At 38.5% G+C, this 19,528-nt stretch overlaps 1 protein-coding gene across 4 annotated transcripts in view; it reads left to right on the top strand.

Annotated features, from left to right (window-relative positions):
- Nucleotides 1–18,124, top strand: part of TMCC3 (transmembrane and coiled-coil domain family 3) — a 105,857-nt gene extending 87,733 nt beyond the window's left edge. For all 4 annotated transcript variants that reach the window (XM_033514455.1, XM_033514454.1, XM_033514453.1 and 1 more), the window contains exons 2-4: nucleotides 7,580–8,478; nucleotides 9,977–10,112; nucleotides 12,793–18,124. In XM_033514455.1, coding sequence (XP_033370346.1) covers nucleotides 7,595–8,478; nucleotides 9,977–10,112; nucleotides 12,793–13,095 — 1,323 coding nt within the window. In that variant the 5' untranslated portion in view covers nucleotides 7,580–7,594 and the 3' untranslated portion in view covers nucleotides 13,096–18,124. The remainder of the gene's footprint in view (nucleotides 1–7,579; nucleotides 8,479–9,976; nucleotides 10,113–12,792) is intronic.
- The last annotated feature ends 1,404 nt before the right edge of the window (nucleotides 18,125–19,528 follow it).

The raw sequence follows: 19,528 nt of genomic DNA, 5'->3' as shown, positions 1-19,528 counted from the left end.
GCAATAAAAGTCATTAATTAGACTAAAATCATCACTGAGCTGTGGGTTTGATTTTTGTAGGTCTGTAAATGACATATTTAAAATTTCCTTAAAGTTATCTTTGTTTCAGGGCAAGGAGGACTTGGTTAATTGTTGACTATGAAGTTTGATGTGACAGTTATTTCTCTGTAACTGAAGGCAAGAAACTTTGTAATATTTCCTGGAATTCTCTTATATGATTGTACAGTTCCAGGAGCTGGGATTTCAGAAAATGTTTAGACTATCTGAATCGCAATGCAGTTAAGAGTTGACTGTGAAACAGAAAGAACCAGGTAGAAGGAGAAGGTGGCCTGCTGCAACTTTATCAGTGTGGAATAGTTTGTAATGAGAAGTTATACAAATCAGTGAAACAAAGGAAAGCATACTCTAAATCACAAGTGGCGAGAGATCAGAAGCATATGCTGTAACTATGAGAAATGATTAGTCATAGAAGGTATGTAGCTGGCTTTTTATCAAATTCTCATTCATGGAAAAAGATTTAGTAATTGAAAATGTGTAGCAGGCTGACTTTTCACAGAATGTTTCACTGTAGTCTGGAAAATTTCATTACTGCCATCTATTTGGACATCTTTAGTAAAAGAAAGCTTATTACTGAATGGAAGGAGAAGAAAAATCCGTAAAAGCTGGGAAGGAAGAAGGGAGAGCACTTATTAGAAACACTGAAAGTAATTTGAACAATTAATCTAGAAGGGGTACAAAAGGTCTGGCATCACTCTTCAAAACTATTTTATCCCCACACTGTTTCATAGTGTTAGTACTTTGAGGGATTTGTGTCATGGGAAAGGCACTCTCTTTCATGGGGAATAAGAATGCAGGCTTCTTACAAGCACTGCTTGATGGAACCACCCATTTAGCACCTGGAGCTCCTTAGTTTCCTTATGTTGCTGTGTACACCTGAGACAGAAGGAACATGCACGTGACTTACATTTATTTTGATCGGAGTTAGGAGAAGGTATTTTATTGACTTGTTTTTAATTATTGGTGCTTATCTAAAGAGGAGGACTGATCTGAAGCAAAATGTTTAACCAAGGGGTGTGGAATCTACCTTTTGCCTGCTTAAGAAGCTGAAGCTTAGTAAATGTGAGTATTAGTTCATCACTGTATTTTTTCTCTAGCCAGGACAGTGATTTTTATTCTTTTTTATTTCACTTGACTGCTGATCAGTAAATGGAAAGTAACTTGCTTACTTTTATAAAGTTGTTTTCATATTTCAGTGTCCAGGCATAGCATTTTGTGTTTGTGTTTGTATTGTTTGCTTATGTCAAAACTTAGAACTGGGCTGAGTGTGAGTTATGACATTGGAGACTTTTCAGGGGATGTTCTTGGGTTCTGAAGGAGCTGGTGTTACCAGTGAAGGAGAAGACTGCCTCTTTCCCACATTGTTCTTTTCTCCCATTGATCTAATTTGAAATAGTACCATACCTAAATACTTATTTACATATAAGCTGTCACCTAGAAAATTTGGCTTTAGTTCAGTCCTTGAAATAGAAACTAGGGAAAAGGTTCTTTCTGGGGTATTTCTGGTTTGAACTGAGCATGCCTGTAGGATTTGAGACAAAACTTTGGTGTGAAGTTGACTGTTTGGGTCACAGGTTATGCATGAGTATTCAGCCTTGACCACATTAGATCAAGAGAGTAAAAGCTGTATTTCAAGTCACACCAGAGCTTCAGTGCATGTGCTTTCTTGCAATTGCTTTCTCTACACAGTTTGTTTTCTAGCATTTTCAACTTTAGGTGTTTTTCTTTTCATTTTGGGAGTTTTTTAAAATTAAGCTAAAATTGCAAGTTCATCCTTAAGGTGGCTGTGCTTACAATCTCAACTCTGTGGTGCTAATTAATTAAAATGGAGGGAAAGATAGGTGATCAAACTGACCCTGAGAGGGACTGGATTCAACATCTGATGTCTTGCCTAGTATGCTTAGTAGTTTAGTCTATATCTGATGTCTTGCTGAAGTTGCTTAGTAGAACAACTGAATTTTTATAACTACCAGACCATGTTGGCATAGTGCAGAAAATTTGCAAAAGGATTCAAATCTCTGCAGCCTACTTTCCCCCTGTATGATGCCTTACTCATGGAATGGCCTTGAAGTTTTCCAGCCTTTGAATCTTGTAAAGCAGATACTTGCCAAAGGGCATCTGGGATTACCTTTGACACCTACCTGGAATAAACACCTAATGTGTGCTATTGAGATGCCTTACAGCTTCAATGATTTTTTGAGGGGAAGTGGAAAATTTATAGGTAATAGAGGAATTGTTGATGGTGAAAGAAAAACCTTCAGTTATTTGACTCCATCAGTATTTGCCAGGTGATCTCAGACAAATCACCCAGGATCTTCCATTACCCCAGTAAAAAGCAGAAACAAGTTTTGCTGACTTCCTCCATTCCTGTATACTCTCAACCCTCTGCATGATTATTAGCACGGTATTCTGAGTATAAGTACTTCTAGATATTAAGTAGCTCTGTAAAAGGATGCAAGCTGAAGGTGTTTTGCTGTAATATGCTGCACAAAAATGTTGCAATTTTACATAACTTAAAAAGTTTTATGATGATTTAGCTCTATTTTAAAACTTCCATGAAGGATTCTCATGTGGATTTTAGAAGGAACAGTGAACTTGAAAGGCATGGTAAAAGTCTCTCCCAAAGTACATTTCTGCTTTGGATATACTGAAAACTTATTAAAACCCCCTCTGCATATTCTTTTACCCATTGGAACACCTGTGCTTCTGGCATATGCGTATTTCTGATAAAAAGATAATTGTTCCTATTTATTTTTGTTGTTATTACCAAATTCTAAGAGATTTAAAGCTGCCTTAATCCTATTTTGTATGTTCCTTATAGGATTCTGTTTCTAAGCATCCATCAGAAACTCTTTCAAGATAGATTAAAATTGTCATCATAAGCTTTTGTTTAACTTGCACAGCTATGACTGGTGATGGTAAATGAGGTTTTTTAGAGAAAGAAAAAGAAGGAAACACCTGTAAACTAAGCCTATTTAAATTAGTAGATTATTTCATGTCTTCATGATTTCTTTCTGTTAGTGAGGCATCCCAAAGGTGTGGGCTTTCTGGAGCCTGTTGCATATATCCATCTGTCTTGTAAATGCTTTTTTCTCTATGCTTTTTAAAGATATTTTCTAAAAGAACTTAAATCTGTGACCTAAAGAGTAGATCTCAGTTTAATACCTTAAACACAGGAGGCTTATTCTCACTTGTCAGTGGAGAGCCATTGGCACAATCAGTGGAACACAGGATGTAATTCCTGTAGGATGTGGGTTGCACTAGGGTGGGCTGCTTGCCCTTTGTGCTCTTTTCACTATGGATTTTTTCTCCCAGATGGATCCCACCCAGACTCTTTGGGGAAGAAATGAGGTCTTCTAGGTCTGCTTTATATTTTCCAATAAGAGGATACAATGACCAATCTCTATAGGCCATTAAACATATTTTCACCTGTTCAGCAGATCCTGTCCATGTGGAATCCCTTTCCAATAGTCTTGCCTGTGGCACTGGGGACCGTGGGTCCTACTGTGCTCTGGGATCATTGATAGCATGGCCTGCAAGTCTGACCTTTGTGCTGCTTTTGCAGAGAGTAAGTGAAGAAACGTGCATTATTATGATGCCAATGAAATCCCTATCCTTGCTCCCATGATCGGGTTTTCAAATCACTGTTGTGCTCTGAATGCTTCTTTTGGAATGGCAGGCTGCCTGTTACCCAGCCTTCCACTTTACATTTAACACAGAAAGTAAACCTGACAATTCATGTGCAGTGAAGGGCTCCTAGCAGAGCACCTGTGCTCATTGCACCAAGCAGTGATTTTCCTGTCCATTCTGAAGCTCTGGACTTTGGCTTGGGATGGGTTGCATGGATAGCATGGTCAGGCAGCTGGACATCTGCTTGGCTCCTTGGAAAAATGGGGACTGGGGCTTTATCTCTGTGAGTTACCTAGTCATCTGTGGTACTAGGCTCTGATGCTGGCAGGGAGCCTGGATTGCTCTACTTGCCTAAATCACAGTTCTTAGAAGCTTGTATTTCTGCAGCACAAACATTACTATTAGTTCTCAACTGGCTTGTAGCAAAGTGTGTATGTGAATTGCTCCATAAAGTGCAGTGGTCTCTCTCCGAGGCCCAGGTTTCTTTCTTCAGGCTAACATCAGCTACAGCTATCCCAGGACCATATGCAAATTGGTTTTTTCCCTGTTTTTTCCTAGAAGACAGATTGAGGGCATGTCTCTGGTATTTCCTCAGGCTGTGAGCTAGTGCTTTGACTTCCTGTTTACGTGGTGGTACCACATGTCTCAGGACTGCTGCTTGCTATCTACTGCTATTGCCCAGCTCCCTATTAATTACCATAACATAAGATAGGTATGATGACTCTTTTTTCTTAAAGTGCTTCCAAAAGGAAGGCATGAATGGCATTCCTAATTTCTTCCTATAGCATAGATGGAAGAGCACTCACACAGTTAGAAGGAGATGTGCATTCAGTCTCCTGCACTGGGAGGATTTCAGCCTGCATCCCAGGAGAGGGCACTAGTCCCTGCAGACACGAGGAAGCATCTCGGACTCCTACTGGCAGCCTTGTACTCAGTATAAAGAATGAGACATTTGATACAGCAGGAACTGAAGCTAATTCTTCTCATCATGAGATGAGACTTACAGCAAGAAGAGTTTGGGGTAGGATTTGAAGATGGAAATCTGATGTCTTGGGGTAGTGCTGAGTTATAAACCGGTCACAAATGGATCCTCAAGGTAGAAGAAAGGTGACAGACCACTTGTCTAGACATACCCGACTCCCACACTGTCTGCTTGCTTCTGATTTAAAATAACCAAACCAAAAATCCCCAATAAACCTAAACCCCACAAAACCCAACCAACCAGCCCCCCACCTAAAAAAGGAGTAACTCCACCCCACACTACACATCCCCTCCCAACTAAAAGGTGTAATACATCAGCAGAGGATTTCAAGAACCATCATGTTGCTTGACCCAGCCTTGCAACATGATGGCAGAGGATGTCTGCCATTTTTGTCCAAATACAATCAGACAGAAAAATATGTGATTTTTTTGTACATTAGTGAGGTCTCAATCCAGCAAGTAAAAAATCCTACTGTTAGCAGTGCTTTGGGAACTTAAACACAATTATTTTATAAATTTTACTGAATTTGAACTGACTCTATGATTGGTTTTAATAAGGACCAGTTTTGCCCCATTCTAACAGATTTCCTCATGGCCAAAAGCACAGCAGCATTCAGCAGATGTATTTCTTCAATGCTATTGTTCTTTTTATCTGTATTGCTTTTGTGACCTTGAGGTTTCAGGAAGGCAGAGAAGTCTGACCAATAAAGAGCCCAGTGAGGGAGAGGACATAAGGGAGAGGGGATCTGGTTTGGGCTTGTATCCAATTATTACAATACATTTCTAGACTATTTTTTACTGAGGAAGTAAACACTTACTGCTGTGTAAAGGTTAGATATAGACCCACCCATTCCTGAAAGTTATGTACAGCTTGTCCTGAGTGACTTCAATGATGGGTCTGTTTTGTGTGTGTATACAATTCTGTGACTAATTACAGTATCATTTTTGTGCCAAAGCTAGCTAAAAAATGTCATAGGTTGTTTCAATAAATTATTGTTTTATACTGAGCATTTGGACCAATATCAATAGTTTTTAATCAACTGGTAAAGTGTAGATCTATTAGGTCACAACCCAAGATAGAGTCTGAATCTTAAAGCATTAACCATCTTTAACCAATATTCTCCAAAAGAAATTTTTGGCTCCAGAACTCTTTTGGTATGCATTTTTTAAGTGCCTTTTTTTTAGGTATTGGTGAATGTGAATTTTTATGTTACCTGGTTTGTGCCCTGAGTGGTGCAGTAGCAAAAGAAAAATCAAGAAAAATCCCCGCTGTAATCCTTGGTAATCTATAAGGAAAACCATATAAAGTAGCAGAGATGATCTTGTCTCTGAGATGGTCAGATCCAGATTTATAGGTGCATCACCCACTCTGTGTTTGTACCCCAGCATGGTAGAGACAGAGTAGTTCTCCTGATCAAGCTGTGCACAATGCATGGCATTAACAGTAGGATGCTTTATCTGGTTACTGAGCTTGTATTTTAAGGACAATACAAGAATCCTGGAGTGAATTTCCAAAAAACCTGCCAAAACTGTACAAGGATGGGCTTATGCTTTTTTACTCAAGAAAATGATTGAATGGTGATCACTGGACATGTACGTATAGGTCTGGCTGCATGATCTTCAGTATTATACATAATAATAAACACTGTATTTGGAAATCAAACTTCTAACATAGTATCTCAGACATTTTGAAGCAAAAAGTAGTTAAAGCATTTCACAAATGGATCTTTAAGAGATACTTTAATATAGTTTCTGCCTTGTATCTGCAATAGTCTTGCCTGAGGAATTATATTGGTTCCCCCAGTATTAAAGCTCTGAAAACCCGCTATGGCTAGAGCATTTGTTAAGCAGTCTCTACAGACATGTCACTGTGGCAGCTGCAACAAAATCCACTTTGTTTGTCACACAGGCTAAACCAAGATGATAATAGGGATGAAGCCATTTTGTTTAGATCATTCTTCTTATGCCTCCCCCATAACTTTGACTTTATATAGGGAAACACTTTTAATGTTTTGTATCAGACTATCTTGCCTTTCTGTTGAGAAAGATAAAATGATCTGTTGTGGTCAGTGTTGTGACTGACTTGCCTAATTATTTTTGTTGTGCTTCCAGAGAGCATTTAAGGCATCCAGATCCTATGCTTAACTGAATGCAGTTTTCTTTCCTGAGTTTTTTTCTGTAAATCTCATTCAGTGAACCTCCTATTAAAACAGAATTAGCACAGCAGATCAAGTTGTTGAGCACCTTCATCAAGCTGGAAAGTCAAATACAGGCCAATTCTTTCTCTATGCTCTCTGCTTTAAAAAAAACCCAAAATGCTTTCAGCTTGCTACAAACACAAAATTTTCAAGAGCTTTCTTTGAGATAGTTTTGCAAAACCTTTGAATTGTGGGAGGAATTTGAATGGGATGCATCAAAAAAGGCATTAAACCAGGGAAAATATAGTGAACAGTATAGTACTGCTGTAGAGGGAAAAATCTGGTTACATCTCCATTGATGTTTGACAACTTCTAAGAGAAAAATCTGAGTGATTATCAGCCATGATCTCTTTGAAACTCTTAATAATAAACCATATATTTAAGAACCTTTTCTAACTAGGTGTTATTCTTATTTTGTGGAAAACTGGAAGTGATTCTGAAAAGCTTACAGTGATTCTGTAAGCTATTCTGAATAATCTTCTCTGTAATTCATCTTTATTTTAAGAGAGACAAGCAGCTCCTTGGACTGTTTATTAACCTGTAGAAGTCAAGAAAAATGCTGCTTAATTTCAAAGAAAAGCTTATTATGCTTTACTAATATGAGCTACTTTATACTGTGTACTTGATATAATTATATGTGGAAAAGTAAACTGGAAGTTTGATTTAAAAAAATAGAATTCAAGTTCTATTTCCCTCTTTTTCTTTTCTGTCAGGTGGAAAGACATGACATGAATACCTTGAGTTTACCACTTAACATCCGCCGTGGAGGTTCTGATACCAACCTGAACTTTGATGTACCAGATGGGGTCCTAGAATTTCACAAAGTCAAACTCAATGCAGATAGCTTGAAACAGAAAATCCTCAAGGTTACAGAGCAAATCAAGGTTGAACAAACAGCTCGAGATGGAAACGTGGCTGAATATTTGAAACTGGTCAACAGTGCAGACAAGCAACAGGCTGGGCGCATTAAGCAAGTCTTTGAGAAAAAGAACCAGAAATCTGCCCACTCCATTGCCCAGCTGCAGAAGAAATTGGAACAGTATCACAAAAAGCTCAAGGATATTGAACAAAATGGATCTTCCAAAGCTACCAAGGATACTTCCAAAGATAACTTGAAAGATGTTCAACATGGAAAGTCTCGTAGCAGTGGGCATGGAACGGAGAGCAGCAAGTCGGGCGTGCCAGGTGTATCTTTGACACCACCTGTCTTTGTTTTCAGCAAGTCCAGAGAGTTTGCCAACCTGATCCGAAACAAATTTGGTAGTGCGGACAACATTGCTCATCTCAAAAATACTCTGGATGAATTTCGGCCAGAAACGAGTTCTAGAACCTATGGGGGAAGTGCCACCATTGTTGCCAAACCAAAATACGTTAGTGATGATGAATGCTCAAGTGGGACCTCTGGATCAGCAGATAGCAACGGGAATACCTCCTTTAGTCCTGCTGTGGCAAGTACCTTGGACAGCCAAGGAAAGCTTTCCATGATTTTGGAGGAACTAAGGGAAATCAAGGAGACACAGTCCCAATTAGCTGATGATATTGAGAATTTAAAAACCCAATTTAAAAGAGACTATGGCTTTATTTCTCAGATGCTACAAGAGGAAAGATATAGGTATTTTTTTTAACTGTTCTCTTGGAAAGACTTTTGAATGGGTACAGAAATTATTTGGAAAGTGTGTATGTGTGAGAGAGAGATTTCAGAAGCAAGAGGAAAAAATAATTCCAATCAATATCTGATACCAACATGAAAATATCTGGTTCCAGCAACTGAAAATACACATAGAATATTTATTATAGAATATTTATATTTCCTATCAAATGGGGTAGTGCCCTTTGCCTTTGTCAAAAGCTGATCAGAAAACCCTCTCCTCTGTCATATTTTTATATGAATTATGTGAATACTGCATGTAGGTGATGCCAATAGTTTTGTAGCTGGTGGAAGGATTCTCATCTAATGTGATTCAAAAAAGCTAATCAGTCTGTGGCGTAGCAGAACTGACTGGCAGCTGATAAGTATACCCTTAACTCCCGAGTACCTTGTCCAAATACTTCCCACACACAGTGCTATGTAGTGGATACAATGTCACCTTGTACCCTGGTATAACACACAGCTGGGAGATGTAGTTTTAAGCAGTGTGGCACAACTTCGTCTTGCATTTGTTACTTGACAATCAATTCCTTTATCATCCTCTGTAAGAAGTGGATGATATGTTCTATCTAAGAGGGCTTTCACCTGCTGTACCTATATCCCATTTTTCCTATGGCTTGTTAAAGTGACAGTCAATTCTTGAAGTCTTTGCTGCACCAGTGGGCAGAATCTCGATATAAAGGGCAGTATTTCATGTTGCTATTTTCCTTGCTTATAGTTCTTGAAATATAATGAAAGGCTTGATATCATGTGATAATATAGGGAGGAAAGAGCAATGAAAGTGGCCTACTGAACTCATGACTTGGTTTCAGGAGAAGGCAGAGTGGCTTTTTCTGACAGCTCTCTGCCAATAAAATCTCAAGCCTCCTGCTACCCATTTCTAGACAATTTTGCCCCCATCATTTTTGTGCTGACTGCAGTGTTTGCCTGTTTGTGTGTTAAATTAAGTGACAAAGTCACAAAAAAAAATTCTAGTTTGCTGGTGATTTACTTGAACTGCTTTACCATGTAAAAGCATGCTAGAACAGACTGTACATAAATGGCAGAACCCTGCAGTTGTGTATGAGAGAGAGCATATTTTTCCTGTCATTACTAGCAAGCTATTAACTGGCTCAAACTTACTTATAAAGCCATATCTTCTTGGCTAAATGAAGAGTGAAAGATGTGAGTTGGATATCCTTAGGCACTGTTTATATTTCATATAATTTGCCAATGATGTACAAATATTTGCTTTTTAGCACCTACTGCCAGCAAGAAACACTAAAAAAAGGCTTTCAGATTGCTGAATAAATGTTAGTGGAATGTTTGCAAAGTTTTTACTGGTTTCTATATGTGCCAGTCAGATGAATTCATTGTATGCTGAGAAATTTTTATGTTTTACCTTTTAAAATGTGCAACTGTTTTCATGATTTGACATTACTTGAATAGAAGGCACTAAATCTAGACTTCTTTTCCTAATAAGATACGAAAGATTGGAAGACCAGTTAAATGACCTCACTGACCTTCATCAAAATGAGACAGCAAACTTGAAACAAGAGCTAGCCAGCATAGAGGAGAAGGTGGCATATCAGGCCTATGAGCGATCACGAGATGTTCAGGTACTTATTTTCCTTATCATAATTTTCAGATGTTTTATAGAAATCTTGTACCATGAAACATTTGCATTTTTCTACATATTTTTAAACAAGGATTATGTGAAAATATTTAAGCCCATGTTTTCTCTGTTTTAAGGTGAAAACCCAGCACATTGAATCAGTGACTGTCTCCATTTGTTTCTCTGGATTCAGGATTTTTTCTGCTGGAACTGATGATATGGCTTAGGCAGACTTGGGGTTGAAGAATGGCCTGTTTTAATTTCTTTCACAGAGGAGGAAGGAATTGCATTGCTTCTGACAATGTCCTGACACAAACTTCTTTCTCAGACTTTCTCCAATATGTAGTTTCATCACTAGCAAGGTTTATTATAAATTGAGCTTAGGGTGAAAAGAGAACTGATTCATAAATCAACTTGTAGATTTGCCAGTTATAATTAAAGAGTTTTAAGCCATGGTCACAAAAAACCTCTATAATCAAAGCTGTGGGGTGTGTTCACCTTAGTGATCAGTTGTAGTCATGTCTGATTTCAATCATATGCCAGTAATAATGTCTACAGGTATGTCCTGAATATAATTACTATATGTACTTGAATATTTATATACATTACAAGCACTTACATAATGCATAATATTTTCACTCAAAGCCTGAGGAAGTGGTGAAAAGCAGTGAAAACACAGTTATGCCTTACCTATTCATGAACAAGTGAAGAATGCTCAGAGACTGTCTTCATATTGGCTCAGACAGGCAACGAACCTAAAACGTGACCTGTATACACTTGTGCTCACATTTCTAAACAGAGAGTGCAGGCAGCAGGATGATCACAGTTTCCTAAATGTGAGTTAGGAAGCTCCTAGGAACAGGAAAGGGTTGGAAAGGGACAGTACTGAATCTAAGCATATCATAGGTTTTGTTGTAGATTTAAACAAGAGGGGTCTATCACAGATTTAAAGAAAAGAGGACTCCTTTTTGTGAAGGCATCTTGGGGATGTAAAAACATAATGAAACCTGAGTTGTCCAACAGAAGGACTGTGAAGTATTTCCTAACTCATTAGCAGAATCCTGGAGGAGTGTCAGAGAATTTTAAAAGATTCCTGGAGGGGTGTCAGAGACTCCTAATTGAAGTGTTATATTGATACAACCTTGCTTCTTTTATCTCTGTACAGTTGGGCCCATTTAAACCTATCTCTTTGGGGCTTTGGAAAATTAGCTAAAATAGAGTAAAAGGATTTAAGCTCTGGATATTTTGAGTAACAGCCTAACTCTGTTGCTAAAGGGTGTGCAGATAGTTTTAAAGACATGTTCAGCCTCTCAATGCAGAGCTGCAGGTATCAGACTTTTGCAGCTGGACTTTCTCTAAAGCAGCACAAGACAATTTGAGGATAACTTACAGTCAGAGTAGAAGAAGGACAAGGGAAGTTCATTAGTGGGTAGTGGAGAACATGCCTGAGCCATAACAGACTTTGTGCCACACATTAAGAACTCGCTTCTATATTATTAATTCCTAGAGCAGTGAAAGGAAGCAGTCTTGTGTAAGGCACTGTGCCACACTCTCTGTGGTGACCTTGGTGCCTGGCCAGTCACTTGGTAAGCCAGTTCAACATGCTGAAACAATGAAGAACTGACCCAGCAAGGGAAAGCTGATAGCTCTCTGGGTGTTTATACACAGAGGTTTTGTTTGAAACAGCTTGCTGTGTGATCAGGTGAGCAATCTTGCTATTGCAAGGAAAATATCTGGAGTTTGAGAGTGGAGAAGAAAGCAGGGATGCTGGAGCATTGGTTTTCTTTGCCATACAGTGGTAAAAGATTATGTCAAGTTGCTGAATCTCATTAAATGATAGCTTTGCACCATGTTACACAGTGGTGTCCAAATCCCACCTCCAGCAAAAAGCTGGCATTTTGGAAAATAAGTGAAGCAGTTGGAAGTTTTTCTGTGTTTTGCTTTGTGAGGACTTAAGCATGGTGATAGTGTCTTTAGGAAGCATTTTACTCAAAGACCACTTTTATTCCATTCTCAAATAAAAAAGAAAGGTCTGATTTCTTTAAAACAAATTGTGAACCGGAATAGATCATGTGAGAGAGAATCCCATAAAAGTATGTCCACAGGTTGTTCCACTGTCTTCACACTGACAGGGGGAGAAGGCCAGATCTCACAGGGGACTCAAGCCCAACATTGTAGGATGGGGAGCTTTGAGAGCAAAATTAACGTAGGCCACAGAGCAGTGTAAACCAAGTGCTACATGTTGCAAAGTAGATTTAATTAGTATCATAACAAGCCCACACTAATGTTTTCTATAGAATATGCAAAGAAACGAATTTTCTTGCTGTTTTGATGCAGTGATAGTTGCTATGGCAACAGCTTCACTAGTACTTCGTATCAACAGTATCTATAGGAAACAACTGTCATGAACATTAAAGTTAGGATACTTTTTCTCAAGCATGAAAAAAGAACAAACCTACATTTTGGACAGTGTTGTTAGACTTGATTATGTCTGAGCAAACAGTGACACACTCATGCAGACATACATGTGCATTTATTTTTTTAAAAGTTGGTGGTTCATTGAAATTTTAGCAGTCTATAATAAATTACACTTCTAATATAGCTGATGGATGGCTCAGCAGCTAAAATGTGAAGAAACATTGAATGGAAATATGGCTGCTCTAATTCTTGTTTTCTGTCTACAGGAAGCCTTGGAATCATGCCAGACCCGGGTTTCCAAACTGGAACTCCATCAGCAAGAGCAGCAAGCACAGCAGTCTGAAACAGTCAATGCCAAAGTGCTCCTGGGGAAATGCATAAATGTTATCCTGGCCTTCATGACTGTCATCTTAGTGTGCGTTTCTACTATTGCGAAGTTCATTGCTCCTATGATGAAGAGCCGTTTTCATATCATCTGCACTTTTTTTGCAGTGACGCTGCTGGCAATATTTTGTAAAAACTGGGATCATATCATTTGTGCTATAGAAAGAATGATTATACCAAGATGAAGCTGTTGGACTGTCTGCTTTTTTCTTTTTTCTTTTTTTTTCCCCCCCCCTCTTTTCTTCCCCTCCCTGTTTTTTATGCACTATGTGTATACAAATTCTGGTGAAAATATATAAAAGTATACTTGTTGGCAGTCAGTTGCCTGTTCAATTTGATTTTGTTTAACTGGCTGTATCTGTGATGAACTGCTCACTTAAGTCAGTCTTCTGCCTTAATCCAAAAGGTTTTCCACTTTCCAAACCCATACCCACAAAAGATGGTATGATGGTCTGGGAGGGATCCCAGCAACTCCAAGTTGCTGGTCAGGTGTGCTTTTAACTAGGCTGGAGTGCAAAGAGTGTGATCAGGAGGGAGTGCCATAATGTGTATCAGCTAGTTGGACTGATAGTTAATTTTCTCTCTGAATCCAACTAGAGTGATAAGCCAAACTATGCAGACGTGTGTATCAGTAGCTCTAAATTCTAAATCAATGCGTAACATTACATGAGATTTTGAGTTTTCAAGACTAACAAAACTTGATGCTTCTGCTAGTAATTTTTTGCACAGAATTTATTGTTTGTAAATAAGACCAGTCATGACTATTATTGACCAGTCAGTTGTTCTGTCCTGGCACTGTTCCTTATCACATTCAGGAAACACATACATGTGGCATAAGACTTCCAAAGAGGGATTGAATTGAATTATAAGATCCCCAGACAACTTTGTAAAGGACTTAAGAAGCAAGTAACTGGTAAGAAAGTTGTCATTCACACCAAAGCACTCACTTGTTCAAGCCCTGCAACCTGCAAGGGGAAAGAAGTACACAGAAAGGCAACATGGAGGTTAGCCTTTGTTAGCACTGAATTGTTGGGGTGTTCTAACTGAATGCAAAGCATACAGGTGTTGGGACCCTGGGTACAGTGGATTTCTTTCTTCTTTCAGATTAAAGAATGTGGCAGAAACATGAGGGAACAGCTTCTTAGGGGGAGCAGGGAGTTAAACTTCTGTATATATAGGAACTGTAGACACTCTCAACAAACATTCCTGAAAATAATGGATTAACATGCAGTACCACTACTAGGAGACAGGGTTGGGTTTGTTTTCCCACTGGAATTTATTTTGTGTGATTTAAGAACTGCAAATAACTTGAAATCAGCTTGGCTTTCAGCCATGATGTAAAACAAGATCTTTATTAAAAATAAACAAACAAAAAACACCACAAAACAAACCACCACAAACAGAATTCTTCTTCACTCTCCATTAAGTGAAAAAAGTGTCTCCAATTATTTGATGTTCAGTGTTAGTAACTGTGAAAATAATTGTCATGACATATTTTCTTTTCAGTTGCAGTATTTTTTATGCTGGTATTATGGTAGGGTGGGAGGGAGGGCATAGTTTGATGTGTATATTTCTTTTTAATCAAGTGCAATAGTTGGTATAGAAGTTGTGAAGACCTTAATCTGAGGAAAGGGAGTGGGTGAGGGGAAAGCAGAGAAGAACTTTGACATTCTACCACAGTCAGATAAACAGTTACTATTTGTAACTTCAGGAAGTGAAGAAAGGACATAATTCACTTAATAAATAATGACATAACTCAGCATTTAGAAAATTCAATTAAAATGCTTACAAATATTTAAAGAATTCTTTATATGTGCTAAGTCTTTGAACAGAGAATCAGGAAGGACTGTGCTGGTTTGCAGTCACTGTAAATGGCTCAGATCAGGCACACCCATGTAATCCTAGCCCAGCCCTACCTCATCTCAAGAGGGAAGTCAAGTGGAATCCAAAAGCAAACAAACAAGAACCCAAACAAGACCAACAACTGGTTCTGATCCTAAGAATGTTGTGACTCTTTGTGGTGTTTTCTTGCCATCTCTCTTATAATCTCCTTCTATTCAGCTGGCACAGCCAACTTCTGCATTGGCCTCTTGAGAAAACAGTTAGTTTAGCATTTTGTTAAATGGGTTCAGAAGGGTGGACATGCAAGAGAGGAATAATGTGTTAATAATGTTTACCTGAGAAAAACTCCTTTGCCTATTGCATGATTTTACATTTATATAATCGTCCCAGTGCTATTTTATGTAGTTGAAATGTTACATCAGGTAGCCTCAAGGACAGGCAGGAAAAGTTTAGTGTTTTTCTTACAACAAAGGATGTTGGTGTGGTACAACCTGGGAATGTGAAGGCTTCTGTTCCAAGGGCATCCTATTACAATTCTGGAAGATGACCTCAGTGCAAAATGAGGGTAGGATTTAAAATCGATGGCTCTACAAAAGATTGCTCACTGTCTTGATAGAATCTGACTGGGCCTAAATTATAAATTGGAAACAGGAAGGTCTTGCATTTCCATATTTGCTTTACCTCTGGCAGAGGACACAGAAAAAGCTATAAAGGCTGCATAATGTTAGTTATGTAAATTAAAACAACCTAATTGTTTTTTAGGTTATTTTCTCTGCTGGGGTGAAATCACTGGAGGATGTGACACACGTCAAAAAAATAATAGAAAATGTAAAGTGAAGGGTAAGATTCTGCTTTTGAGTGAAACTGTTGTGATTTTGCACAGAGTGAGACTGCAGTGCTAGGAGCTGAGCTGTGTAGAAGGCCACCCAAGGAGGGAGGTCTTCACCCTCCCATTTCCTACCTTGTGCTAACACTGGTACGTGGTGAAGTCTTCCATGTGCCATGTTCACTCACTAGACTGGAAGAAAAACCTGGTGAAAGAGGTAGATGATTCTCCACATCTAGGCTTAAAGGGCTGGTAAAAAGGTCTCATGAGTATGAAACTGGGATTTTAAGGGAGATGAGCTTTTTTCTTCTTGTTGCATTGAATCATTAGCTATCCCTAAAACTGGGTTCCAGGTTTGCAGATTATTGGGGCAGCTTCAGTATAGAAAAGTTCTTTCTATCTTTTTCCTACAGGAACATATACAAGCAGCCCCAGCATGTGGTGGGACAGGCTAGCCAGTTGTGTCTATACTCGGGATCAAGAGAAGGCTGGTGCCTGAGCTAGGCAGGGCTGATGCCTCTGCCATTAGCTTCAGTATGGGCATCACTTCTCCCCTTTAGGCTGTGATTATGTATTTTACATATTAGTGTGTGTATCTGGCCTGCAGTCTGAGCTCTGCTTCCTGTGAAAGTATGCCTAGGCCAACCCAAAGAATTGCAGTTCTCCTAATGAGAGCTCTGTTCAGCTTCTCAGTCAATTAACTGTCTTCTGCCAGGATAGCATTTGCTTTTATATTCTCATACAGCACACCACACAATCTTAGGATACTCCTTACACCTACTCATCATGAGCCTCTAAAACACTCCCACTTAACAAAAAGTTGCCAGACAGTGTTTTTTCTGCTTGGTGCTGCCTGGTAAGCAAGTATTTCCCTTCACTTTGGTAGTAATTCTCTGATGGAAAAGCCCTTCAGTTGTTAAAACCTGTTCTATAGGCTTTTGGCAGCTTTTTGTTCCGAGGTTTCTGGAGATTTAGCTTCTTATGAAAGTCAGCACAGTTTTCCTGATTTCTCCTATTTCAGCATTCAAGACTAAATGAGGTTTCCTCTAAAAATTGTCTAATGGATCCCTTTGCTAGCTTCAGCTATAACTCCATTATTGTTGGAAGTCCAATTAACGATTGGCCGGACTGATTGAGACCCAGTTTAAATTCCTTCTTCTTTCTGGTTTACGTTATATGCATTCATGCAACTTCTCACTTTATTGCACTCCTGTGATGTCTATTTTCTCTGAATTCTTAGAGAGGAACTAAAAAATTTCACTGCATTTTAGTTTAGTATCAAAATGTTTGTATTGTGCAGTACCTCTGCTGCAGGACACCTATCAATACAGATCTGATGTCTGCACTCTGGGAAGGATATTTAAAAGCCAATGGCTTTTTCTTTAAACAAATCATGACTGCTTATCTGAGGAATAGTAATGTGAAAGGTGAAGACAATTTGCTGTAGGAAAGATACATGATCCACTCACCAGAAGCTGAAGCTAGACAAATCCAGTGTAAGCATAAGGTTCAGTTTTGCAATCATAAGGGCTGCCAGCTAATTATTAGCTACTGAGTAACGTAATAAACAAGGACTCCAACATTTGAAGTTGAATTAGTTCAGGCTTATGTTTGATACAAAGTTAACTGTATACTAACAACTAGTGCTTTCTGAAATCAAAATCATTGAAGAAATTCAGGAAAGGAACAAGAAAACACAGAAGCTTGTAGTTAATTTAGAAGGTACGAGAGCCAATTTTCTTGTTTAGTTGTTTTTGTTTGGGGAACAAAGTCCCTTTCCACTGTGATAGAGACATTTTACTGCTGCATTCAATGATACAACAGAAGATAAACAGAGATTAATGTAATTAAACACTTTAATTTTGATAGCAGAATTTAATCCCTTCTGAAAGTCCATCTAGGACTAGCATTCAGGCAAATTTATTCTCCACTATTTTTAATCAACCAAATATATGTCTGCTTTCTTCATTCACTATCATGCCAGAACATGGCCTTTAAGTACCAGAGATTATAAAGGGCTTGTTTTCAGATAAAGTTGGAATTATCTCTCTGATGCTAATCCTGCACAAAGCATCAGACATTTTTGCATTGCAACAGTGAAAGAGTTTAGAAAATATTTATTTTAGTCAATGAAAGTGCTTATTCTCCCTGAAAAACCCAATTGAGATGATGATGTATATAAGGACTGCATGAGACCAAGTCAACTTGTCTTGTACAGTTGATTTGCTGTAGGTTTAGCATATTAAGTTGTAGTGTTGTTGGAAAGTTTTGCACAAAGCCACCTTTCCTTTTTACCCAGGGAACCTGGGTCTGGTAGTATCAAGGTGTACCAAAAATCGTCTGCTTTTATGAACTAAAGTTAATTGTCTTGGAGTGTGACATGCAATGTTTCTCATACTGTTTCCATTGTGTGCAGCTCTGTGGAAAGTTTCAATTATGAAAATGTAATTTTTGTATATTTGGTTGTGTAGTCATGACTGCCTCTAAGGTGCCATTAACATTTTTTAAAATAAAAATAAAAATATTTACATTTATTTGGTGATGAATATTGTCTCTTAAACTTTGTCTGATCATTCAAACCCCTATCAGTTTTCCGTTCTCAGTAGCAAATTATTCATTTGACAGTGATAAATTTAACCCGTTGAGCACAAGGCACAGTTAAATCTGAGCATTCTGCTCTGCTGCAATTTTGACCAAAACCTGTTGAGTTTCAGTTACAGTTGTGACATGGCAGAACTGCAAACATCAAACTAGGTATCATCATTGTTTTTATCCAAAGCCTGTGTGAAATTTGCTATGCAAATGTTGTGCTATTGTGCCAAGCAACTGGACTCACTTTGGATTATTTTTTTTTTTTAATCTTACAATTAAAAACTTAAGAAGTGTTTTTATGTAATTGTCAGAAACCTTGGTCATGTGTGCCAGAAAAATAATGTAGCTGACATAAAGCAAAATGTTTGCATTTATTATTCATAAAGCAGAAGTCTTTTCAGCTACCACTGGCAGCCATTGGGAATTATGTAATTTTTATTCCAAGAACAGAGCAGATACTGCCATAACAGATTGTTTTGCAATCACACTGTACTTCCTTTTTGATCCTGTTGACAAAATGGTGCAGGGGCTGCTGTGTCACCTGCAGACTTTCCAAGGTCTTGTCAAGCTGAGTTTCACATGTATTCCTGGATCTTTTTTTATATTAAGGCTAACTCCATTCACAAACAGCAGCTTCTCCCACAACCACTAATGATTTTGCCCATTTCTTGCATGGGCTAAATAATCCCTACTAACCAGGCAAACCAGACATAAATAAATGCACCTCACCCATCATCAGTTCTCTCAGTTGCTCAAAACTCTGGCTTTGGAGAGTGCAAAGCACACCCTGGTAAGTGCTTTAACACCCAAAATTAAAAAGGCAGAGAGTAAAATACAACAGTCCTGTTTAACAGCACAGAAAGAGAAGTGTCACTTGTTGCCAAGAAGCAGCCACTGTGCAATGTTAGCAATCACTGTATGAAATAAATAACCCTAACCAGCAGCGTACTCTGAAATACTTTGTGTTGGTGTCCCAAATAATTCCAAAAACCAAAGTTGTGTGACTGTTCCAGAAACCAGCTGAAGACACCCAAGACTTCATCTGCTGTTACACTGCAACTCATTTTGCAACATCCAGAACTGCCCTGAACTAGTTTGTTAGGCAGAGCTAGCAGAGCAATTTATAAACTTAGTGGTAAATTCTCCCTGAATGTGGGTGCTTATTTCTCTGCTTGTGCTGCTGCAGAGGGTGCAGCAGTCAAACAACAGGTTCTGCCTCTCCTAGAAACTGGCACTGCATTGATGTAATTGAAAGAAGTTTCCACACTGTATCCTCCTCAATTCCAGTTTGGACTGTGACTTAGGTGACAACTCATTAGTTTTGTGAAGTTGCCTAGTGGATCGATGCTATGTCACTT

The sequence above is a fragment of the Parus major genome, chromosome 1A (assembly GCF_001522545.3).
Source record: "Parus major isolate Abel chromosome 1A, Parus_major1.1, whole genome shotgun sequence".
Lineage (NCBI taxonomy): Eukaryota > Metazoa > Chordata > Aves > Passeriformes > Paridae > Parus > Parus major.
The sequence above is the reverse complement of the archived record's forward strand: the minus strand, read 5'-3'. Positions and strand labels throughout refer to the sequence as shown.